The sequence below is a fragment of the Vigna umbellata genome, chromosome 2, assembly GCF_029865625.1.
Source record: "Vigna umbellata cultivar VRB3 chromosome 2, Vumbellata_1.0, whole genome shotgun sequence".
Lineage (NCBI taxonomy): Eukaryota > Viridiplantae > Streptophyta > Magnoliopsida > Fabales > Fabaceae > Vigna > Vigna umbellata.
Genome location: NC_142166.1, coordinates 6858194 through 6885500, shown reverse-complemented (window position 1 = coordinate 6885500; position 27307 = coordinate 6858194). Strand labels below are relative to the sequence as shown.

At 36.9% G+C, this 27307-nt stretch overlaps 2 protein-coding genes across 9 annotated transcripts; both read right to left on the bottom strand.

Annotated features, from left to right (window-relative positions):
* Positions 1–738: 738 nt before the first annotated feature.
* Positions 739–26365, bottom strand: LOC124847250 (uncharacterized). 8 transcript variants are annotated; one of them, XM_088105921.1, is made up of 18 exons: positions 25814–26362; positions 25297–25423; positions 22975–23072; positions 19513–19632; positions 18480–18569; positions 18251–18366; positions 14210–14309; positions 13381–13452; positions 13257–13304; positions 13092–13169; positions 12894–13013; positions 12658–12763; positions 11665–11828; positions 11353–11487; positions 10225–10355; positions 1413–1475; positions 1242–1320; positions 739–1141 (listed from the first exon to the last, which is right to left on the bottom strand). In XM_088105921.1, exons 4-18 carry the CDS (start codon positions 19543–19545, stop codon positions 1067–1069), a joined length of 1410 nt encoding a protein of 469 aa, XP_087962047.1. In that variant the 5' UTR covers positions 19546–19632; positions 22975–23072; positions 25297–25423; positions 25814–26362; the 3' UTR covers positions 739–1066. The 8 variants fall into 8 exon arrangements, 6 of the variants coding, with proteins under 6 accessions (XP_087962047.1, XP_087962048.1, XP_087962046.1 ...); XR_015784050.1 differs by lacking the exons at positions 739–1141; positions 25297–25423; positions 25814–26362 and adding exons at positions 3291–3370; positions 3494–3660; positions 24018–25107 and having other exon boundaries at positions 1244–1320; XM_088105922.1 differs by lacking the exon at positions 25297–25423 and having other exon boundaries at positions 22938–23072.
* LOC148203279 (uncharacterized) lies at positions 8339–9408 on the bottom strand. The gene has a single exon (XM_088106634.1). It carries the CDS (start codon positions 9080–9082, stop codon positions 8339–8341), a length of 744 nt encoding a protein of 247 aa, XP_087962760.1. The 5' UTR covers positions 9083–9408.
* Positions 26366–27307: the final 942 nt, after the last annotated feature.

Genomic DNA, 27307 nt, shown 5'->3' with positions numbered 1-27307 from the left:
TAAAATCCGATAGCCATATTTGTAAATCGGGTTTTAAAAACAAATACATGAACGAAAAATGAAAAATAATTCACAGCCAATTCTCATCGAAGAAGTAAAAAAACAACGGTGTAAATGAAGAAGAAGGAAGTAAATACATACCTATCTACTTCAACCAAAACGAACAAAAAATTCATTGAACAAAAAATCCATTGAAAACAAAATTCATTAAAGAACAACACCGTTGAAGGAAGAAGAACACTGAAGAAGAGTAACACCGTTGAAGAGTCTGTTTCATGAAAATGACTAGGAAGTGCTGGAAAAATTAAATATAACAGCGACAATAGTAAATACAGGTGGATAATTAGTCATTATTATTTGCCTAATTAATTTAATAATTTATCAATATGCAGGGTTATAATGGATATCACAGTAAAGTTTAGGAGTGCAGGACATAAAAATAAGTGGGGTGCAAGAAGAAGCCCGCACGACGGTAAGGCAATTCCTGACAGCGACAAAGGAATCATGCACTAGCTCTAGGAGTAAAATCGAAAAAGACCGCATGATGGGTGGTGTGCGCTGCCATAATGAAGACGGAGAAGATGAAGTGGGAGAGAAGAAAATTCTGGTAGGAAGAAAAGAACATTGTTTTGTTATTCAAGTTTCGAAACGAGAGAAATGATAAAATTATATGCCAAGGAAATATTAAGATTTATAATGATGGTAGAAAAAAATTCATTTGAATCAATATCCAAAGTATAATAGAAATATGATTGGTCATCAACTATATTACATGTGATTACACCCAGTGTACTGTGTGTACATGCCATTCCGATTCAGTCCGAAACACAATCTCTTCCATTTATTTCTCTCATTGAAACAAAAAGTCAACTAAAACACCCCTTAGTGTAGGGAAAGCACCTTACCTCGCCATCCTTATTGTTGACCCAAAATACAAATAATCTCGATTTATACGGGGACTTTTAAAGAATTCTGAAACACGATATCTAAGGTCTTTCATAGACTTGTTATTAATTTAAATAATATAGTACATAATTCATAGACTTATTCTGTTTATCCTCTGTTTTTAGTCCAATTTTCCATTGGAAGGAAAGTGATCCACTTGAGAACAATAGTGTGTGTATGAATCATGTGCAAGGTTCTGAAGAACAAGAAAGAAAAATATCTTAGTTTACAGCCAAATGATAACATAATGCTTCAATAACTTGGAAGATGAGGTAAGAAAAAGATTGTCTGCATACCTGCTCCTGTGAGCGGAAATACATAAAGGGTGTGTAATATAGAAAGTTTGACACCCTAGAGGTATACATATCTGCATACCTGCATTTGAGATAAATTAAAACAGTTCATTTTCAATGAAGTGCATAGTCTGATACGATAGAGATCTGGGGTGCGTAGAAGAAAGAACATACTTCTCAATTTGTCGCATTAAGTGGCTTTTATCCCAAAAATCACCACGTGATAGATAGCCCCACCTAATGTAGGCAGATACAGTAGAGCAGGTCAATAACTAGCATCTGGTATAAATAACTGAAATGCAAGACAAATAGCATATATATTGATCGCTAAGAATAGCGTGTTTTCCTCTCTCGAAACAATGAAAAATAGAAACAAAAAAAATGTTTTACAACATTTAGAAGGCTTAAAATCAGGATTGCTGAGCCGATACAAGTTCACATGCGTTAGAGATGTATTGTATCAGTTGGATTAGCCTTGTATTGTCAGTAAACTGATGAACTGAACACTAGACTGGTAGTTTTGTTAGCTGTGTTGTGACTTAACTGTATCAGTCAAGATAACTATTGTCGTAACGGATCTCTTGTTATAAATATAACAACCGCTAGTTATATTAGTTGGAACAACTTCAACACCAAAATGTGATGTTAACAGAGTTGAGCAAAACTGTGAAAGGGCTTAAAGTTGGTGGAAAGGAGTTGCTGAAGAAGTCATCACAGGAATCTCACTTTGATGAGTAAAGAAGGTGGAATTACCCATGTTTGAATGTGAAGACCTAGTGGCGTAGAGCCAAATCTGATATTCCTACCGTTGCCCATTTGAGTGGAATTCTCAAAAACCAGATCAATGTGATTGTTTATACCAGACCAAATTGAAGGTTGAATGGATCTAACAACAGGTTGATTACCCGCTCTTGCGGTCTTAGCCCACTCCAAAATAAAAGAAATAAGATCCCAACTAAGCTTTAAAATAGCTTCCTTTATAATACGACTTAACACCAACCTACAAAAACAACCTTCTTTTTTCCAACATCACCTGTTGATTGTTCTTCTTTTCACTATGGAAGTTGTATTCTTGCTAAAAGTAATAGAACTCCTTAGCCCTCTCAATCTTACCATCATACATCTAAAGTTTTTTGTGTAGTCTGCAGTGATGTATAGGGTTCATAAAAATTGCAATCCAATTTGGGAAAAAAATTATTTGTTTACATTTATTGATGCTCACACTTAAAAAAATGTGTTAGATCTACCTTATGCATGAGAATTTGATGTTCTTAATATATATATATATATATATATATAGATATATATATAGATAGATAGATAGAGGTATATAATGTTTTTTCAGAAATGGTAGAAACATATTTTGACACAAAAGCCTCTATTTTTGAAATGGCAACGACACTTAAATCTTTAATAAGAATATAAATGAATTTCTTCAAAATAAAGGTTTTTGTGGAAAAGATAATATACTTATCTGATAGGTAACTGTTACAATCAGAAAGTATAAATAATAATATGACAATAATTTTGTAAACTAATCTGGCGTACAGATCAGAAAAAATAATTATTCCTATAGCTGTTGTGGCAAAAAAGAGGGAAAGAAGGAAATGCATTATATTCTAATTACATCAAATCCTAATATTAACAGCCTAAATCACATCTCATTAATTCTGATTGATATCCATATATCGATCCCTTGATCAAGATTTCTTTCCTCAATTATCAACAATATCATATCAACATTAATTCCAAATCGAATTAATTCATATAAGAATTCAACATTCTCCCTCAAGTTGGGTCTTAGATGTCAATCATGTGTAACTTGGATCTCAAGTTCTCATAGTTTGCTCTAGGTAGAGCCTTGGTCAAAATATCAACAGTTTGATGACTAGGAGTTTGCACAAGGTTAATTATCCCATCACGAATCTTCTATTTTATGAAATGACAATCAATTTCCACATGTTTTGTTCTATTATGATGCACAAGAATTTTTGTAGTGCTAATGACAACTTTATTATCGCATAACAAACTCATGGTATAATTAGTAGGCACCTTAAGCTCCTCAAGCATTCTTCATATCTCCGTCTCAAATTCCGTGGGCCATGGATCTGAACTGAACTTCTGCACAACTCCTAGCAACCACAAGTTGTTTTTCACTTCTCCAAGTAACTAGGTTCTCTCAAATAAATGAGCAGTACCCACTAATTGGTGTCTATCAATCAATAATTGGCGTAGTCTGTATATTAAATATTTACTTGAGTTCTTCTTGAAATACAACCACCTTCAGGAACCATGGAATGCCACATCGAGGATCAATGAATCTTCATTATCTCAAAATTAGGGTCATTTGACCCTGGTTTTCTACCATTGATGCGGTATGATCTTGACCATCCTTTAGAATCCTCTGAATATATTAGCTCCACTGTATAATTTCAGCCATTAAATCAATAGGGACCCACCACATTTGGAAGATAATTAGGACTCATAGGAGTAAATTTCGCCTCAACCATTGAGAAAAAGGAAAAATAATAAATAGCAAATGTTAAAAGAGCCGTTTGCTAAGAGGACAAAATAACTAAGATCTTCTAAAAATTGAGTCAAACTAGATGACAACACCTTTTGGGATGGCACTAGGGATCTCTGCAAGCCTGTCTTTGGTGGCAGCAGCGACAAGTGGGTGTCTCTGGAACAGGGTGTGGGTCACATGTTCTCATGTTGATGGTGGCACATGGCGTTTCTGGGGGTGGTGCGACTACAAGCATTGTGATCGCTGGTGTGAGACACATCTTTTTGTCTCACCACTTACAACCAACTCTAATATTAATTGGTAAGTACCCAGGCACTTGGGCAACCCACCACGGAAAACTAGTTTAATTGAGAAAATAATCAAATACTTATATTTTCTATCAAGCATCTTATATTACTCGACGTGGAACTTAGACATCTCAAAATAACTAAGCTCCTATCATACACTCATGCAAATTAGGTTGGAAGTATAAATAGACTGAATATGATAGTTTCTTGTTAAAGAATTCCTATCTCTCACTCAACAACTCTCGGAAACAGTACAGAAAGTCTGTATAACCTCTGATATTATTGACTTTCAAGAAAGAATGCAAGAATAGGAAGAACAAAGGAAGCTTAACCTTCCCCAACAAGGATAACCAAATCCTGTTTTAGAAACTACTAACTGTCCAATCCCTCTCCCCTTATTCCCCTTAACTATTTATACACAATAAGTGTTCCCCTTTTTAACTGTCAGACAGTTAGGCCAGCTAATGCAACTAACTACTCACATACTCTTCTTTCTCCTAACATACACCCTCATCATCCTATCATTACCCCCCCCTCCATCCATATAACCTTGTCCTCAAGGTTAAATTCTGGAAACTGTTCCTGGATTGTGGTTTGATCTTCCCAAGTTGCTCCTTCTTTTCCCCCTGTCTGCCATTCTACCAGAACTTGGTGACATACTTCATCTTCTTTTTGAATTTGCCTACGCTCCAAAATTCTTGCTGGCCAAAAAGCAGGACCGTCAGCTTGCAACTCCTCTGGCAACATCTTTTCAATCCCATGGTCCCCCACCGCTTTCTTTAACTGCGCCACATGAAACACTGAATGAATCCTGGCAGATTCAGGTAACTCCAATCGAAAAGCTACACTCCCCACCTGCTGTAACACCTTGTAGGGCCCAAAATAACGTGCCGAGAGTTTTGGGTGTAGTCTAGTTGGCATTGAAGATTGACGGTGTGGTCTAATCTTCAAGTACACCCAATCTCCTACTTTTATATCTATCTCCCTCCTCTTCTTATCTGCTTGCTGCTTCATTAATTCCTGAGCCCGATTCAAGTGATACTTTAGCTGTTTGAGGGCTTCATCTCTTGTCATCAAATCCTGCGCCACTGCCTCCACTGGTGTTTCCCCCGGAATGAACCGGCTAAATGAGGGAGGTGCTCTCCCATATACAACTTCAAACGGCGTGCATCTTGCAGCTCCTTGATAGCTCGTGTTATACCAAAACTCAGCCCAAGGAAGCATAGCATACCAGCTCTTTGGTTGTTCAGAGCAAAAGCACCGCAAATATCCTTCAACAATGCGGTTAACCACCTCAGTTTGCCCATCCGTCTCTGGATGATACGCCGTGCTCATTTTGAGCTGTGTTCCCTGCATCTTGAATAATTCCTTCCAGAAAATACTCAGAAATAAGGGATCTCTATCACTCACCATAGAAACCGGAATCCCATGTAGCCTGATGATCTCTTTGGTGAACACATCAGCTACGGTTTTAGCAGAATATGGGTGTTTCAATGCTATAAAATGCGCGTATTTACTCAACCTGTCCACCACTACCATAATGGCATCATACCCCTGGGATTTAGGTAATCTTACTATGAAGTCCAAGCTGATTTCCTCCCAAACAGCTTGCGGAATGGGTAGGGGTTGCAGTAGCCCTTGAGGATTTGCTGCCAAGTACTTATGCTGCTGGCATACTGCACAACTCGCCACAAATTCAGTGATTGTCTTCTTCATCCCCACCCAATACAAAGATTGGGCTATCCTCCTATATGTACGATAGACTCCCGAGTGCCCCCCAGTTTTGGTTACATGGAATTCATCAAGTAACTTTGGTATCCAAACTGAACTGGACGATATCACCATCCGGCCTTTGTAATGCAATCTTTCATTTTCTAAAGTGTAAGCTCCATGAGAGTTTGAATCCTGTTTCAGATCAGCAATCACTTTCTGCAATGTCACGTCCTCCTCTACCTCTCGCAGGATGTCGTTAAAATCCTGCCAAAAGGGTCTGGAAATGAGCTGTAATTCTCTTTCTTCCCTCTCTCCTTCATCTCTCCTCGAGAGGGCATCAGCAGCCTTATTGGTACTTCCCTTTTTATATACGATCTCAAAGTCATATCCCATTAATTTTGCCAACCAGTTTTGCTGACTTTGAGTGGTAATTCTCTGTTCCATCAAGTATTTCAAACTGCGCTGGTCAGTGTGCACGGTAAATTTCCTCCCCACCAAGTAAGGTCTCCAGTGCTGAATGGCTAAAACGAGAGCCATTAATTCTTTCTCATAAATTGACTTACTTAGAGAAGCCGTAGACAAAGCCTTGCTAAAAAAAGCTATCGGTCTCTTATTCTGGGTCAACACAGCTCCCACCCCACCTCCAGAGGCATCACACTCGATGTGAAACTCTTGTTCGAAGTTTGGCAAAGCTAACACGGGAGCTGAGGTTATCGCAGCCTTCAACGTATCCATCGCTTGTTTTGCTTGCTCGGACCAGTCAAACTTACCCTTCTTCAATAGCTCCGTCAACGGTCTGGCCAATTTTCCATATCCCGCCACGAATCTTCTATAGTAACCCGTTAACCCCAAGAAACCCCTTAATGCCTTCAAGCTCCTCGGCTCTCCCCATTCCACCACGGCTTTCGTCTTATCACCATCCATCTCCACCCCCTGTTCTGAGATTTGATGGCCTAAATATTGGATCCTCCTTCTTCCAAACTCACATTTCTTTTGGTTGGCCACCCATCCATTCTCCTCTAGCACCCGTAGCACTCCGTCTAAATGCAGCAAGTGGTCTTCCCATGTGGAACTGTAAACAAGGATATCATCAAAAAAAACTAACACCCATTTCCTAAGATACTTCCGCAATAGCTCATTCATCGTACTCTGGAAAGTAGCAGGGGCATTGGTGAGCCCAAATGGCATAACAAGGAACTCGAAATGGCCGAGGTGAGTGCGGAAAGCAGTCTTGGGCACATCCCCTTCCTCCATTCTAATCTGGTGATATCCAGATTTTAAATCAATTTTCGAAAAGTAACGTGCACCGGTCAGCTCATCTAGCAATTCTTCTATCACGGGGATAGGAAACTTATCGGGGACAGTTGCTTTATTTAGGGCCCGGTAATCTACACAGAATCTCCAACTCCCATCCTTCTTCTTCACCAAGATGACCGGACTAGAGAATGGGCTCGTGCTCGGACGAATGATGCCTGCCTTCAACATATCTTCCACCTGCTTCTCAATCTCCCCCTTCATGAGGTGAGGGTAGCGATATGGCCTCACATTTATGGGGTCTACTCCCTCTTTTAGTTGGATGCGGTGTTCTCTGTTTCGGTTTGGAGGCAGCCCCTGAAATTCACGGAAAACGGAATAGTGCGCCTGTAGCACCGCCTGTAATTGTTTTTTCTGCTCTTCCGTCACATCACTATCCCACTCACTGCAGTTTTCCTCCTCCACTTTGCACAGATTCCAAACCACAGCCCCTGAGTCAGCTTCCACTAGTTTAAACAAGCTCTTAGCATTCACCACCTGTCTCGATAATGATGGATCGCCCCTTATACGTATCTTCTTGTCCCCCACTTTATAAACCATAGTCATTTTTCCCCAATTGGTGCTTACTTCTCCTAGTTTGGCCAGCCATGCAACTCCCAAAATTACATCTACACCCCCCAGCTCAAAGACGTAAAAATCTTCCTCCACATCGACTTCCTCCAGCTTCACCGTCACCTTCTCACACCGGCCCCGCGTCATTCTCCGATGGCCATCACCCAAACTCACGCAGTACGCCGGGGTGTCCGTCACCTTCAATGCTAATTCCTCCGTCAGCTTCCGGCCTATGTAGTTGTGACTGGCGCCGCTGTCTATCAGCACCACCACCCTCCTTTCTCCGATCATCCCCGTCAATTTTAGCGTTCTGGCCGACGTTAGCCCTTCTGCAGAACAGGCCGATAACTCCAAGAGCTTCTCTCCTTGGGTTTCGGGTTCTTCTCCCACTTCCTCCTCCTCGTCTTCCGCTAACAATAATACCCTCAAACTCTTATCATCACAACGATGGCCGGGCGCGAATGGGCCACCGCACCGGAAGCAACGACCCTCCTTGCTTCTCTTGAGAAACTCCGGATATGGTAGGTTTCTCACCATTCTTCCACGGTTATCGTTCCCACCCGCAATATTCGGTCTCGTATTCGCGTTCGCGATACCCCCATCTCTTCTCGCATTTCCCGCCGTCTCCACTCGGCCTCCTTGGTTTGCCGGATTACGAATCGGGTCTGTTCGTATCACTCCTCCCGATGATCGCGCCCCTACAGGGTTCATTCGAACCCACTCGCAAAACCCCCTTGCGCTCTCACCATCGCATCCTCCACGTCCCGAGCGACCCTCATTGCCTCCATTAAATCCCGCGGGTTCTGGATTCGAACCTGCCCCTTTATGTCCTCCCGCAGTCCGGCGAGGAAATATCCGAGTACTTGCTCCTCCGGAATGCCCCTCGTCTGTCCAGTCAATACCTCAAAGGTGCGCACAAATTCCTCCACCGTGCCCTCCTGTCTCAACGACGCCAACCTTTCGAACACCGTTCCTCTGAATCCCCCACCGAACCGGTTGATCATCGCGGCCTTCAAACCGTCCCAGGAGCGATTTCTTGCTTTCTGTCTCCAGAACGTAAACCAGTACGCTGCGCTTCCCTCCATACTCACATACGCGATTTCCACTTTGTCTTCATCGCTCATCACCTTCTGAATGTCGAAAAACCTTTCCGCTCTGTTGAGCCAACTCAAAGGCTCGTCTCCATCGAATGTCGGCAATTCAATCCTTTTCCGCCACGGCTTTTGTTCCTCGCCTCTGTTTCCATTCCCTCCATTCTCATTTTCCCCCACGACTCGGTGTCTGTTGTCGTTCACCGAACTGTCATCAGAACTCCCCTCCGGTGGATTAACGCTCGTACCCAAGACCCTCATAATTTGCTGCAAGTCTCGTCGTACAGCCGCTGACTCAGCCTTCATTCCCTCCATCGTGATCTCAATTGCCTCCAGTCTCGCATCGGTATGGTTCTCCATCTTCGTTCACTTCTCGCAAAATTTGGAATCCGGCAGGTCGGACCAAATTGATAGGTTTCTTGTTAAAGAATTCCTATCTCTCACTCAACAACTCTCGGAAACAGTACAGAAAGTCTGTATAACCTCTGATATTATTGACTTTCAAGAAAGAATGCAAGAATAGGAAGAACAAAGGAAGCTTAACCTTCCCCAACAAGGATAACCAAATCCTGTTTTAGAAACTACTAACTGTCCAATCCCTCTCCCCTTATTCCCCTTAACTATTTATACACAATAAGTGTTCCCCTTTTTAACTGTCAGACAGTTAGGCCAGCTAATGCAACTAACTACTCACATACTCTTCTTTCTCCTAACATACACCCTCATCATCCTATCAGAATATCAATATCAGGCTTTAGCACTCTTGTTGGAAGAAATCTGGTAGTTGGAGAAGAAAAAAAAAACTGTAATAGCACGATCAATGGAGAAGCTGATTTAGACAGTGACTCATCGAATTTGTCAGGTGTTATGGGTGGAAAAAGTTCTAAAAGAGTTGAACGCTTTAATACCCCACCAATAAAGTTGTATTTATTTTGTTTCCATGAATAGCTAGTAACTATTTTGTTCCTTTCTAGTTTAGCCTTTATTTTGGCAATTCATTGTTGTGATATTTTCTTGCCTTTGTTTAGGATAAAGTTTCCCTATTTTACGATATCACCTGATGTAGTTCCCATTTATAAAAAGGAGGAATGTCTGCCTGGTATATTCATTGAAAATAATTCTCCATATTTTCAACTTACAAATATCAATTATATCCTAAGAATTCAGGCAGGCAATGAACGAGCTTCCAACAATACCCTTGACCAAGGAACCAAGTTCCACCAAAGCAGACCAAGAACAAAACATAGTTCAAATGGTGATGATGGGAGTGCCATAGACTGAAAGAACAGGACCTGCATATGGCATTTTCAGAAAACAGCGCAACTACTTTAAGGTTTAAGGAACTCAGGACCATTATCCAACCAAGGGTATAGCTGAGTATACATAAGCTATATAAGCTATATGTGTGTGTGTGTGTGTATAGAAGACCTGTGGCAGAAATAAAAAATAGCTTAGTATAATGAAGAATTTGTATATCAACAGGCCTCTTCTTTGAACTTTACCTTTTATTGAAGAGAGCCCCATCTGCCTCTAGCATTGGAGCAATTTTTCCATCTAGTATTTGCATGACGGCAAGTAATTTCTGCATGCTTTGACTAAGGTTTTCATTGTCCATGTCAGTTGCACCAACGGTCTTTAAAACATAGAAAATCTAAATATCAATATTAATAGAAATATAACTTTGCAGTCTTGAATAAATATTCATATTAAATTTATCTTGGTTCAATTAAGAAAATATAACAACTAACACAATGCAAATTCAACAACAACAAATTCAATAAGAATTCTCACAGTAGAATTAGAAAAATCAATATGTATACAAATTCTCAGAACAGAGATAAATGAATTACCTCTTACGCCTAATATAAATTTTGTGTCCTTTACTGATGCTTATTCAAGGTTCAATTAGATTTTTCCTACATAGTCTAAATTTAAAACACTATTTGTACACTATTTGTCTTTCAAACTTTTAAGCTAATCCTTGAATTACAGCTTGACTCAAAAATAAAAAATATTCACTTTGATTAGAGTGGAGAATATCGGCCATTACCGTTTTAGCTAATCATGGTATTTCTCATAGACTCATCTGCCCTCATACGCACCATGAGAATGGTATAGTTGAAAGAAAACATAAACCATGAGAATGGTATAGTTGAAAGAAAACAAACAAATTATTGATTTGACCCTCACCTTATTGTATCATGCTTCTCTTCCTATTTTAGGATTATGATCTTATCACAGTTTTTCTCGGTGATGTATTATTTTAAAAAAATATGAAAAGATTAGAGAAGTACATAGCAAGGAATAGCTACAATCTAACTCTTAATCGCTAGACTAGCTACACGCAAAAAGTAGCTTTACAAAAGCTGGACAACAATATAATTAACTATTTTCACAAGTTGTTTGTTAGATAGTTGGCTAGATTTCTCACCCTATATAATGGGTATTTTCCACTCACTAACATGAATAAAAAAAATTCTTTTAGCCAATCTAGTTTTTCTCTACTTCCTATTTCTAATAGAATGTAATTAAAGATACATGAAAAGTAAATAAAAAAGAACTCCAAATTTCTAGCTTTACATGATTCTATAACAGAACCATGCCTTTGAGAAGTAAAGGACGAAACTTACTTGAGCATTAAGCCTTTTACTTTGCCTCTGTAGAGTAAGTTGTAGTTGGTTAAAGATATCACCAACAACTTCCTTTTGATTTATAAGCTCCAACAGTGATTGTCTATAACCTCGGCTATGAATTAAGGCATTATACTGAATTTGTAGCATTTGATAAAGCACAAAGAAATTCAGTTTTGGAGAGCATTTGAAGCATTATAGTTGTTCAATATCGTAGAAATGATTCACAACATAAAAAGAAACTGAGCAACCAAATTTAATTGATCATAAACTACACGAACAAAAGTTGTTGTGTCAATAGATTGCACTCACTTCTTCTTCCAATTCTCGACAAATCAGTGCTGTTCGCCATTGCAAATGGACTTTGGATTGGTTAACATCAGTGTAAATGTGGTCTCCAATGTAAAGTATATCATTTCCATGTATATTCAGGGAACTTTCAACCATCTTTGCACTCCCTCCTGAGTACAAACCACCTGCCGAATATGGTAAACAAAGTACAACACAAAGTTAAACATCCTAAAAATAACTTCAAAGTAGCACATTCAAAGTCATTGCATCTCCATGATACATTCAGAGTGCATTGCCTTGGTAAAGATTTTGGAATACTAGGAAATAACTCAGAATGATTTTTCATTAAAAAAACCAAGTGCATATGGAATAATCGTCAATAAAAGAAACAAAATACTGAAAACGTAAATTATACTTGACACAACTAGGTCTCTAAATGTCAGAGTGAACTAATGCAAAAGGTGATGCAGGGCGTTGTGAGACACTACGAGGAAAGGAACTATGACTGTGTTTCCCTGATTGACATGTCTCACACAACAAATTAGATAAATTGGACAAACAAGTTGCTGCAATTTTGCAAGACTGGAATGACCTAATTGAGCATAAAGAAGATATGGAGACTCCATAATTGTGTCAACATATGTAGAAGGACGAAGATTCTCATAATTTAGGGTAAAACGTATATATTATTATGCTGAGATTACAAATCCATATATACAATGCTAGAAAGCTATTTGAGGAAGTATAATAATAGCTCAATTTGCTATTTACAACACTTTCCATATAAAGACAAGTAAATTCACTCATTACTTTTCCTTTTTGTTCTTGTTTTTTCTTTCTAATAATAGTAGTAAGGAATTGTGTCCTAGATAAAATTCTTCATGAGATATTTTAAACAATAAAAGAAAAGTTTGAAGTCACATGTGATGTGATGCTCTTTATCCAAAATAAGAACAATTTACACTCTGTGAAAAGGCAATGAAACATACTCTCTAGGACATAGGGAGCACCTACCAATTTGAGCCTTAAAGCATTGACGCATCAAACCCTCATCTGTTACCAGCTCATACATGGGGTGTGACATTTGGAAGAATTCTGGTTTGTTTGCCGAGACAACAATCTACTCATGACCAAGAGCCATATCAATTTATGCAAGGTTTATTTCAAAAGTCAAAAGAAAATGGTATCTTTCATTCCTCCACAATCAAGAGGGTAAATTCATATAGCATTTATAATCTCCAAGAACTTACAATGTCAAATAAATCTCGCCAACCCATGTCACTAGGAAGGAATCTATTAAAGGAATAATGCATCATTTTGTCTGTATAATGATAATCTGAATTGGTAATGAGCACAAGCTTTTTTCCGGCCTGTTTCATGAAGATAACAAAGTAAGGAGTAGAAGCATATTACCTGCAATGCAAAATAATGATTAACATAAGTAATACCTCCTTTTGATCCAAAAGTGTGAAGGGCAATTCCGGATCAAGCTCCACAAATTGTTCAGGGTTGGACATAATCTCATTCTAGATAAATACAGTAAGTTAATAGAGCTCACATAAAGCACAACATAACTACATCATCCTAGATAATGAAAACATGTGTATGTTCACCTTGAGGTGACCTTCTAGATGTGCCGTGAGAAGGGCCATTCCCATAGCCTGAAAGTCAAGTCAAAGGTGAGAAAGAAAGAATAGTTGTACTCAATATAATTTTATCAAGATATGTGCACACTACCTTATAAAGCCCTTTATAATCAAAGGGTCCAAGATTGGCTGGTATAACCCCATCATCCAACATGTCAACCATCTAAAAATAATCACATCACATCAATAAAGTCTCATCCCATCAAACTTTGAATTAAATTAAAAGTGGAAAGTATAAAATAGATGCTTACAATATAGATAATGTTAGTCACAAGACAAGAATAAACTAGACTAAACCTGCTTACTAGAGTTGCTTCATGTTAAAACTCACCCTAATATTTAAAAACTCTCATTTGGACCTATCAACTAATCTAAAATAAACATTTAAAATCCCTAGGTGACAAATAAAAAGTAAAAGAAAGGCACTCTGTTTCCGCTAAACTACAAGGATTCATAGATGTAGGCAATGTAGAGAGAAAAGCAAATGAGCAAACTGTAATGGGATAGACTACAATATATGGTAACCTTCATATTTGAATTACTAGGTTAAGTATGTACAAGCAAATGGGGTTGGTCCATATACATACTAAGACCATTTATAAACAATAATTTCTAACCTTCCCTCTCAAGTTGAGCATAGATGTTGACAACATCCAACTTGCTACAAATAAAACCACTAACACCATATTTAAAGCTTTGGTAAATACATGTGCTAGTTGGGCCAAACTTATATGCATACTAAAACCTTTTTCCTCTTAACTAGTAATAGCTCTCAATTTTAAGAAACCAACACAACCTATCATCCTTTGTTAGAATTTGAAAAGAACAAATAAACTAAGATCAAAATTTCACTACACAATTTGTAGTTAAATACCAATACAACAAAAATTAAGAGGTTTTCAATAGCAATTAACTTGTACCTGCATGTAAGCCACAGCTTCCGACACGGAGAAGAATGTGCTTAGAAACACCCATCGACCCTCTTGCCGCAAGTCCACCATTTCTCTCCCATATATCTCCCTTCCACACAAAAAATAAGGTATTTATAGTGGGAAAACTTAAACTATTAAAATGATTTCAAAATACAAGCACTAATAAGGTTGTATAGTCTAAACGTAATCAATAAAAGCAAAAATAAAATTTGAATTAAAAATAAATATATAATATGAATAACTATATAGGATATTCTCTCATAAACTAGAGTCTACTATACTTTAACTTAAATAGGTGAATGGATGTCCTATAACAATAGGTGGGTAGAGACTAAAAGCTCTTAGTTTCTTGAGGTTTATTCATTTTTCTCTCTTTTACTAGTTGGTTCTATCAAAAATGGTATCTCTTAGAAAGTGAAATCCAAATTTCACAAAAGTTATTTGTAAGAAGATGTTTGCACTCACTTATATAATATAATTTTGACATATTTAAGATATTTCCAGCGTGGGACTAAATATTCAAGGGTGGTACGATAGCGGTTTGATAATGGATGACATCATAGGTCCAACAAGCCTTACTAGGATAGACTCTGATACCATCTTAGAAAGTAAACTTTAATTATAACTCAATCTTACAAAATCGACTTGTAAGACGAGATTTTCACTCATTTATATACTATAATTTGGCCATATCTCAAATCGATGTGAGATTTTCAACAATATCAAAGCTTTAATCTTTAGGAGTTGTGGGGTATTGAAAGTGAGTCCACAATTTGATTTCCAACAATTGATGTGATGGTGAATGCCTATTGGTGGTTGATCAATTTAGATAATTTCTTTGATGGTTTTTGGATTATGAGTAGGAAAATTTATCTTTGGTTTGGATGGCATTGAGAGGAGGCAATCTCAATTGGTGGTTTTCTTGAAAGAAAAGCAACCAAAATACCACACTTTTTTTTTTCCTTTGAGAAGGTTTGTTCAAGTTGTTACAACCAAAGGTTAGGGGTATCTTCAATATTAAAATCCTGAAGAGCAAGACTGTTAGATGTATTTTCAATATATAGACCTAGGCCAATTTGTAATGTATTGTACAATCAATATATAATGTGTTCCTTTGTTGTGCTCATGATACACAAGGACTCATTTGTATGAATATCTATCTTATATTCCTACAAAGTTGTTACAACCAGAGTTTGGGGAGTATCTTCAAGATTAAAAACCTAAAGAGCATGAAACAATAGCAAAGATGAACCTCAAGAGAAGAGTCAATGTGAAGATTGGTTCAGTAAAATCTTGTCAAGGTCCCTACACTATTTAACTTCATCTTACTTACCATCTAGTAGAAGATGTATATCTTCTAGTACCAAAATGGATAGTCTTGGTAGAACATTTAGTCTTTTAGCTTCTATTGAGACAAGTATCATCTAGAGCAACCACCTACACAACATTTCAACTTAGTAGTAAGAGACACTATTCACGTGTCTTCTCCACTAGTTTATGCATGTTTTATGAAAATTAGTTACAGTAGTTACCCACAGCGAAAATTATTGTTAACTAAGAGTTGTTGTTCAACAGTAAAAACAAAAAATTGTGAGAGTTCATTGAGAGAGAAACTTAAAGTAGTAACACTGTTCATAGTGCATTATGTCATGGATGTAGATTGAAGTTCATTAATAACACTTCAATTGAACCAAGGTATTTTCTGTGTGTGATTGGTTTTTGTTCTTTCTTAGTTTACACTACATCAGTTTTGTTTGCAGATTTCTTTCTCTATTATCAGATTATCGCTGTGTGGTGAATGCTTCTGCAGTGAGTTTGTTAGAGCTATTCCACTATAGGCAAGAACCAATGGTGCATACAACAAAAACGGATGAAAGGAAGCAAGAAAAAATAACTAGAGATAAAGATGGTGACTAAGGACAGCAAGGAGAGAAACATGGCATCAGAGAAGAATTAAAATTAATGGATGGATCAAGAACAACAACATAAGACGAATAAATGATAAAAAAAGAGACTAAAGATGGAGTATCTTTAGCTTTAGAGACAAAACCAAAATTTAAAGCTTTTTAGTATGGCAGAAACCTCATACCAAAAACTAAAATAGAATCTCTGAAGAACAAGGATTGGATCCAAGAAAACAAAGAACATTGCAAGGAGAAAATGGAGGGAGAATCAAATAAACAACAAAGAACACAACAAAAAGGGTTCTTTTTCTAGGGTAGCCTTGTCATAAGTGGTTATTGTGTTGATGATGGCATCCATACATTGCTGATGTTGAAAAGGGAAGAAATCACCTGCGACTGGGAAAGGGTGGGTTTTGAATAGGCTAGTCACTACTGCCACCTGAACCACCAGACTCAAACTTGGCAACATAGGGAAGTGGGACTCCACCATCAAACTCAATTAAGTTTACAAAGAAGCTTCTATTGAGCTACATTGATGAAGAGTTGCATACTGCTACATCTTGAGCTACATTAATTTAATTTGTATTGCCCGCTGAACTACTTTTTCCCCTTCTTGGGTGACTAGATTTAGTTCAAATGAAACCTAAACCTAATTAAAAGTTAATGCAATTAAAAGTTTACCTTGTTATGTTTGTTGTCAGCCACAACACCATTCAATTAAAAAATAATAGAATTAAAATTCACCTTTTTCTGCAGCTGCAAACACCTGTTCTCTTTCTTGGTGAATGGGGGTTTCAATTAAAATAAAATTCAAACCCAAATAAAAATTAAGGGTGTTTTCTGCTGCACCGTTTACCTTCTTGACTGAATGAGTTTCAATTAAAACAAAACCGAATTAAGGCACTTGCAACTTACAAACATCTCTTCATGTAACTTGCATTGGTTGTTTGCAGGTGCATCTCTTCACCCAAATTCAATTAAATGTACAATTAAGAAATTCATAAGAGGCACTCGTTCACCTAACATGCATCTCTTCTCCTCCTTATGAAATTCAAAAACTACAGTCACATACCTAAGTCAGCAGAGCGGCACTCACAGACTAAAGACATCAACAGATTTTCTTCCACTTCACATTGTTGGCCAGAAAATATTCACACTCACGGATTGATTTTATTTTAATAATTTGTCATTTTCACTCGTGTGCATATACATACATATGTATATGTGTGTGTGATATCTTTGTAGAAAGTAAAATCTATAATTCGTGTTATGATCCCAAGATTTACAATTTTGTGAACCCTCCACAATTCTAACTATAATCTTGATTTTAACTACCTTGGTGGAAACTAAGTGGAAGAAAGTTACAGTCACTTGGCAGAGGCAATAAAAGTTCTTTGTTTTATTGTGTTTTTCATTATCTTTACCAGTTGGTTCTATGATTTTCTAGCAGAAAAAGTAGTTGATTCATAGGACTATTTAAGTGCACAAATAGTGTGTTAACTCATTTTAAAGAATGGGATACGGAACCAGTGAGCCCTGAGGTATACGTATACCTGGACTTCAATAAGACTGAATACATGATAGCATCATAAAACCTTCCATATTTCATCATTAAGTTCCATATATAATAAAAATGAATTACCATAGAATCATTATCTACTAAAGAGGTATCTACTTTAAGAAGTTGTTACTTGTTGCAGGCTTCGTTCATATAACAAATTGGTGAGAAGACTCTATGATAGGATTTAATATGATAGGTTATAATGGGTATTAGGTGTGCAGGAGAGAGAAAACAGTTGAAGAATTAATTGTTCAGTTTAGGAATTAATTGTTGTTGGGTAGTTAGAAGTGGGCTGCCTTTATAAGAAGGCAAGGGAGGGTCTGGTAGAGAGGGAGTTTTTGATATCAATTGTATAGACAGGAACCTTGATCCTGGAGGGGGATTATGCTCCCAGTTACTGGTTGTACATGACATTGGTTGATGTGAATACATATTTTCATTCTTTTCTTACCATTTGGGTGCTATTGGTGAGTGTGTGCTGTGAGACAGTTAGGTTTCATACCCAGAAACCTAACACTCTATGAATTTCTATAATAAAAAAGTCACGATGCTCAGCACACTTACCTCACAGCATGAGTAGATAACAGCTTGGTTCCATGCATAGCTCTTTTTATACAACCGAATCGATCAGCTTTAACCAAATTACCTCTCTCTTTATCTATGACAAGACCTCTAATAACCTGAACAAATTTAATGGAATGTAAATGTCACTTGGAAAAACCAGAGATAATATCAATCCAATCCAATGAATCACATCACAAAATGCTTCAGCTTGCCAAAGATGACATGTTACCAGGTCTGGATCAAATGTAAGTCCATCCACAGGGAAACCCATTTTCTTGAGGTTTTCCATACAGTAGTCATAGGCCCGCCCTTCCCAAGCCTGTTAAGAGACACATCCATATAGTAGAAGTTCAACTAAGATGATACTTACAGTAAATAACCTATAGTTTCAAAAAACAACACTGAATAACCTCTTTCATACTTATTATTTGATGTACAAAGCAAAATGATCTTAACATAAATAAGAAAAAAAAGACTTTAAGCCCCATGAGGAGAAAATAATTTGCACCACTACTCGTGTGCTAAATTCTCAAAACTAATGATACACGATATACCCAAAGAGTTCTGGCCTTTGGTGACTGGCCCAATATTCAAATGTGTAATGCATTAAGGTGCTTAATCAAAGAGAGCTGATTACTCAATAAAGTAGGATTAACACACAAAATGACCTAGAGGTAAGGCCCAAGGACGACCCATGCCCAATAAAACTTGGTTAAGATTCCCAGGTAATTACACTGTTCATTTGGCATTTATTACTGAGAAGCATACTGCTGACTAGAGCTTTTTGGTAACTCCATCCAAATATCTCACATATTCCAAACACCACAAAGAAAAAGCTTGTAGACTTGGGATATTATGGAGAAAATTACCACAGTACCCATGAACAGGTAAATTAACAAATGCCAAAGAGAACATTCATTAAAAACCTCGTGATGCCACAGTCATAGTCTGTCTGTATAACCTTCTTAAACTACAGAGTTTATTTGTAATTGTTTTTATTTATATGCATGACATGTAATACAAGTGAGCATTACAGTTATATGTGTAAGCATAGTAGTTAAAATATAATGGTTCATAAAATTATATAGCATAGTAGAGACCTCACATCAATTGCAGATGAGATCAATATTCTTATAGCGCTTAAGCAGTCTTTGTCTTACAAATTAGCTTTGTAAAATCGAGTTATGCCTTTAACTCAAATTCTAAAAAACATTAATGTTGAGTAATTTTAGATTATCGAGACACTATAATTTCATCATTACCTTCACATTATAATGCACCAAGGTATAGTCCATGTCATATCCAATGGCACTAATTGACCTTAGATTGAGGGACCGGGAGCAAAATATTCCACGGGCTGAATTTCTTGACAAAGAAGGACTCTGCATGAGGACAATAAAGAACGTTATTTTACTTTATATACATTATAGAATGTTCAAGCCAAACCCAAACAGGGTAGAATGTGAGGGTAAAAATATAGAGAGTGTGCCAATCACCAACAATTAATGAAGAAAAGACATAAGGTAAAAGATATATAGTAGGCCAATATCTTGAGGTGTTAGGTTTCTGGGTATGAAACCTAACTGTCTCACAGCACACACTCACACAATAGCACCCAAATGGTAAGAAAAGAATGAAAATATGTATTCACATCAACCAATGTCATGTACAACCAGTAACTGGGAGCATAATCCCCCTCCACAGGATCAAGGTTCCTATCTATACAATTGATATCAAAAACTCCCTCTACCAGACCCCCCTTGCCTTCTTATAAAGGCAACCCACTTCTAACTACCCAACAACAATTAATTCCTAAACTGAACAATTAATTCTTCAACTGTTTTCTCTCTCCTGCACACCTATTACCCATTATAACCTATCATATTATATCCTATCATTACACCCTGTTGCAAAACAACCTTGTCCTCAAGGTTTGTACAGTAGTGCTTGTTCCCATGGCTAATCATCATAGGAAGGGAACCCACTGGTTGCTGCCTCCAATTCAGGTCTGGAGGTTTGGGTGGTGGTCTATATGAAAAAATTGTTGACTCCTTTAAGAGTTGTTTTTTTTCTAGAATTCCCATGGACCCTATGATTGTTCTATATTGCCTTCTGACCTGGTGACCACTTACATGGGCCTGGATTTTAACTCTTTTCTGATGAATGATCAAGAATTCTTTTCTCTTCTTCCACCCCCAAAACCTGTTTTGTATTTTTATAGCAGCAGTACTGGCGAAGCCCTCTCCTTGCCCAAATTTGTTCATCCTAGAAGCTAAAAAGGAAAGAACTTGTTGATCTGACCATCCAATTCCTTCATCATCATCATGTTGAGCTAACTGTTTCCTCTGAATGTTAAATTGCAGCCCTGCAAAGAAATATCTCTGCCATTGGTCTTCTAGTGTTTTGTATGTTTGTGACAACCATATTTTTTCCCCACTCAAGACAGCTGCATCTTCTACTTTATTTCCAGCCATCATAGTCACCCTGTTCCCACCATATTCTGCTTTCTTTCCTCTGTCTTCACCCTTCTTCACTGTTTTATCATACACATCACAACCTACCCCACTATCTCTCCTAGAAACGGCAGCTTCTGCCACTTCCTGGGCAGCAACACAAACAATGCCTCCATCACATTTTTTGTCTTCTGCACTGATATCTCTTTCTCTTTCCTTCCCAGAAACAGCAGCTTTTGCCACTTCCTGGGCAGCAACACCAACAACTTTTGCTACTTTCCCAATAGCAGTAAAAACAACAGCTTTTGCAACTTTTCCAGCAGCAGTCACACCAATGTTTCCATCACAGTTTTCATCATTGCCTTCCTCTCCACATATATTTTCTTCTCTCCTATTCTGTCCTCTAATTCTTGCAAAACCATCAACATTCAAAACTGCAGCTTCCGTTTCTCTTTTCTTCTCAAAAACAGAACCTCTAACTCTTCCTCCGAACCCCCTTATCAATGCCTCTTTCAGCCCTTTCCAAGAATGGTTCTTGGTTTTATTTTCCCAGGCCCTGAACCAATAGATTGCACCTCCCTCCCTCCATGCTAGCATAGGCCAATCTTAATTTTTCCCCCGCTGCCACGTTTTGGATCTCAAAAACTTTCTCTGCTCTGGATATCCATCCCTCTGGATCAATCCCCTCAAAAGTAGGCAATTCTATCTGCTTCCTCCACTTCTGCTGCCCTTTGCCCTTGTCTTCCTCCAGCTCTTCCTCTGAACCATCTTTCTTTCCTTTCATGGCAGATTCATCACTTCTTGTTGTGCCCTTTATCTGAATCTTGATATTCTGCATCATTTCTTTTATTTCTTGGATATTTCTTCTCCATTCTGCTAGCACTATTTTCTGTCCCCTGGCCCACCTTTCCACATTATCGATTCTTCCTTCCATCACGTTCTCCTCTCCAAAGGATCCGGCAGCTTCTTGATCCGACAGGTCGGACCAAATTGTTAGGTTTCTGGGTATGAAACCTAACTGTCTCACAGCACACACTCACACAATAGCATCCAAATGGTAAGAAAAGAATGAAAATATGTATTCACATCAACCAATGTCATGTACAACCAGTAACTGGGAGCATAATCCCCCTCCACAGGATCAAGGTTCCTGTCTATACAATTGATATCAAAAACTCCCCCTTCTACCAGACCCCCCTTGCCTTCTTATAAAGGCAACCCACTTCTAACTACCCAACAACAATTAATTCCTAAACTGAACAATTAAGTCTTCAACTGTTTTCTCTCTCCTGCACACCTATTACCCATTATAACCTATCATATTATATCCTATCATGAGGTAAAATAAAAATACTAGAAAACTTGCACCCACTACCCAGCACATTAATTGAAAAGGAAGAAAATAAAAATTTCAAATTGTACAATAACATAAATTAATTTCCTAACAAAAGTCCCACTATATATAACATCCTCAAATTGGCAACCCTCTGGGAACAAGGTTACTGTCCCATACGGAGGTTTTAGTCCCACAGTATTCTTTTGTTCCAATCAAGCCTTCTAATGTTTCTATTTATACAACTCAAGTCATTCAATTACAAATGGAAATAATTGATGCAACACAGGATTTTCAAGTGACAAAAATATTATCATTGGTCATTTGAAAGCCTGCTATGATATATAGAACTAGAATTGCTTAACTGGTATAATAAAAACGAAACAAGAAAAATCATTGCATGGTGCTTTTAATCCTACACATCACAGTAGTCTTTTTAATCCAAAAATCATGTGCCGTTTTCCTTAAATATCAGATGTCAGACTAACAGAAGGATATTGAAGGACAAACATTACAGGTCAGAAATGAGGAACCAAATAAAATTAATCCCATAAGTAGAGAGTTTAATTTTGATATCTATCAGAAGGACTCAATTTTCGATTATTTGGAAATCCATGATTGCACATCAGTGTAACCCTTATACAGTTAATGTACTGCAATTAAATTCTTAGTAAATTACATCAAAGTCTCAAGTTTGTGAACCCTGTGACAACACCTCCTCTGGTTTCATATTAAACTAAGTCCTGCATTTAATTGTTTACTAAGGGTGTCAGAAAAAGTTATGCAATGAGTATATACATGATATGAAAAAAGTTTACACAAATTCTAAAACTAGATAATGTGTTGTTTGCAATTTACATAGGCTTCATAAACTGCCTAAGGGGAGGTCTGTGTAGCATACTCTATATCTATTTACTTGACTCCAAGGGATAACCCACCAGAATATCCAATTTTTTCAATAAATCTTCAGCTTCTCTAGTTTCTGTTCTGACCACCTGCTCAATTGGACCTTCACATACAGCATGTCCATCAATTCCTACAAGGTAAAGAATGATAGTTGCAACCACAATTAATATAATTGTGTTGGATATTTGAAACAGAACAAATATAAATATTTGTGATTAAGATCAGTAATTTGTGGGCAAGTTATTAATTATATCAAATTACTATATCCATGTTTTAAAATTTTAGGGAGGAAAAGGAAGGAGGAGGCCCTGAAATCCTTCCACTCCAAATTAGACAACAAAATACATTTAACCCCTTGAATTATATCAATTTCTGATCTTAATGAAGTTTGGTTTAAGTGTACACATTACTTTAGTTAAATCTAGTATAACTTAACCAAGAGATACTGAAAATCAAACTTAGGTGGAATTCACTTTTTACTTAACAAAATTTTAGGACTGTTAACAAATTAAAAAAAAAAAAAGAAACTATAGTTTACCTTAAGAAATAGACAATATATTTACCTTAAATTACATAAGGGAAAAAAATCAAGGACTCTGTGGCCTCCTCCAGTGGAAATGTTTTCAAGAAAAAATTACTGATTCTATATGCAATTTTTGCAAGGGTAGGATATTTTGAACTTGGACCCCCAATCAATAGTATTTTTCTCTTTGGTTGGCTGCCTTATCAAAATTGTCAAGCCCTTTCCTTCAGATTATCTCCCCTTAGTTTAACTATAACACTCAAGCACGTGGCAATGACTGCGACATATCCTCTCTTCCTTTCTTCTAAATAGAGATTTTAAGCAATAGCTATACTTGAATAAGGGAAATAGTTTCTCTTCAATTCATTTTAACTTTGAAACAAAGAAAGACAACTCACAATCTTTTTCTTAGTTGAAGATTCAAACAAGAGAAAGTGACTACTTTAGTTCTGTTTTATACCCTAAATTCCCTTATATTTCACAATAAGCTGTCAAACATAGCACATATCTAAAACATAAGATAGAGAGCAGTTTGCTGCAAATCATACATACCTCTTAAATCCATTACTAGAGATTAAAACCTTCTTGAAGATTCACAAAATTGTAGAAGACCTAACCAAGGTTTCCTCCACTTAACCATATATCACTTCATTGTTTAGACAAGTAAAGTTACATATGTAAGGAAGAGGAATTTTTTCCCTTTAAATACTTATTTTGAAGTACTTCATGGGCCTCGATAGAATGGGCCAAACAGCAAACCCAGTAACATGCTTTTAATGAAGCCTTAGCTTAGATATGACACAAGACCCATATTCAATATGACAAACACACAAATATGGCAATTTCTAGACACAAGACATGACTTAGCTATCATACAATATACAAGATTGGCATCCAGCTTCCTATGTATAGGGATGTTTAGCTTCTATTGAAGCTTGTCTTGTATTTTCTGATCATGTTTTTGGTCTATTCTCCTCATGATTCATTATTCCTTTTAATAATATTTTTTCATGTGATGGCAAATGATAGATGTATTTTGAGGTGTCAGCACAATTGAGATGTCAAAGTGTGTATAGTAATACCTAGCATGAGTTTTTTTATTAAAAAAATATACAAGATTGGTATACATTAACAAAAGACAAAATTCCTAAACCAATAGAGGACCAACAATTTAGAAGTCATTATAGACATAAATTGCTATTGTGTACTTAAGGGAGTTTTTTATTTTATCCTTGCTATATTTTTTTTTCTTTATTACATATGTATCTTGCTATGAATATTAGGATTATGTATTTAAAAATCATCCCATAAGTACAGGGATTTGTTTCCTTAGAGAATTAACTCTCTATATTTCCTAAAACCTTAAACCTTCAATTCTAAACTATCTCAGGGTCTTCAATTTTATATCATGTCCAAACACTCCAATGTAGGTCTTACAAGATCCAAGTCGTAAACTTATGACTATGACCCCTACAATGAAGATGCCCTCTTGAACCCCCACTTTAATTAATGTTTTATTGTATTGTTGATGTTTTCAAAACATTTTTTTTATTCTTATGACTTAAGGTCTTAAATTTTATGTCATGCCAACGTTTTAATGGGAAAGTCTTATATATCTTAAACTTAAGATCATAGATATGATCCAGCAAAGTAAATGCCCTTATATATCTTCCTAAAATGTTATAAAGAAAATATTAACTACAATAATAAATGTACTTAGTTTAAGAATCATAAAAATAATAAATGCTTACCATACAAAGCATGTAGAGTTATGTAAGGGAATTTAGAATTATTCTCAAACAAAATGCAGCACTAAAAGTTGGCAACATACCACTTTCGTATTCATTTAATACTTTCCCTTGTTCCCACGGGGCTCATTAGCATTTGCGAAATTCAAAAGTTTCAATTAACAACCACAAATGTCAACAAGAAGGAGAGGGAAGATCCATATTTCGTAGCTAGTATCAGGCAAAGAAAAATTGTTAGAGACAACTCCACCATCTCGTGACAAAACAAACGAAATGCATCGAAGCCAGTTCTACTAAATACATTATTAAAGGAGCAAAGTCAGAACAACGGCTCAAACTTGAAATCCCCTCGGCCTCTTTAGTTAAAATTTCAAAATCCTCCCTCTTCTTTCATCTTTTTCCCCTTTTAACCAAACATAGCATAAAGAAGAGAAGAAGAATCAATCTGTTAAACGCAACACAACACAAACCCATGTGTTCACGCAACTCCAACTAACCATTATCAGAACAACACAAAACCACACCACGCAAGCACGAAACTAAAGCACACACAAATCAGAAACAACAAAAACAGTAATGGAAAAAGTTACGAGCATTTACCGAAAGACGAGACGAAGAATCCATCAAAGTGCAATACAGCACAAAACCTCACCGCATGAACACAAAACCAAAGCACGCCCAAAACGGAAACAATGTAACGGTAACGGAAAAAACATGGGACCGTTCACTTGAATCCTTGAGACATTCCACCTTAAGCTCAAGTTCCCACTAATCTCTCCCCGAGGTATCCACATCGCAATCACTGGACGGCGTGATGGAGAAAAGGCCACCATCATTAACGTGGTTGGCGTCAACGGAACAGACACGCACAAAGTAGAAGCGTTATTCTCTCGCGGGTTCCGCAACACCGAAGAAGCCGTAACGGAAAGTGACTTCGTTCAATAGCGGCTAATTGGAGGAGCGTGAGGAAGACGAGGAAGTTTACAAATGTCTTCGCCCCGAACATCGCGGTCGAATGGCGGTGGGTCCGGCGGCGGAAACGGCGAGATGAGATGAGGAAGCGGTTGAAACGGAATGTGTGTTCCCGGGAACGCTTTTAGTGTGTGACAGCTTGGAAGAAATAATATTTTACTTTTTATTACCTGGTTCGTCTTATTGTCTGACGAGCGTATAATTTTAGCGGTATATTTATTTGATTTTTTTTCTTTTTCTAAAATTACAAAAATATATTTTTTATAAATATTTTACTTTTTATAATGTGTCAAATCAACGTAATTACGTGTCATTTTACTATTATTTTAATTTTAATCGATAAAATTCGCAATAGATTATGAAAATATTAATTTAATCTCTACAATTACTAAGACTTGAGTCACGTAATGAAAAGTATGTTTAACTCTTTAATTTAACGGTTTTTTAAAATTAGTATTTTCGAGGAGGTTTTTTTATTTCCTGTACCTTTCGTTTGCAAATAAAATACTAAATTCTAATAATTTTCCTCGATACTACTGTCACTCCATCCATAGTGCCTTGTCATTCAGCTGTTTACGCTGGAATGGGACGGGATAATTCCTCTGGTATTCCTGTATTAGAGAAACATACACTTTATTTTAGGTGACCGATTGGTTTGAGAACATAGAAAAAAAAAAGACATTTAAATCATAATTTTTTTAAGTATAAAGTAATTCAATTATAAAAAAAATAAGTTTTATCTCAAAATTATATTTTGTTTATAAAATTTAGAAGAATCTAATTGTAACATCCCAAAAATACAGTATAAAACTATATAATAGAACAATCACATGTTAATAATACTACAGATCAGTCTTACAAAAGATAGAACGTACGCTTATGGCTGAACGACCTTACATAATAACGAGAAAGTTAAAACTGTACAAATAAGCAATCTAGACCGAACGGTTTACAAAAGACCTATATTGAACGGTCATACAAAAGAAAAAGGGGTAAGAGATGATCAAATGGTCATCGTACAAATAAACTAACTACTGACCGAACGGTTCTACTGTTCGGTCTTAACTTCTACCTCGACCAAACTTTCTTCTTCCAGCGCTTCTTCCAGCAGCTCTGCTCCTT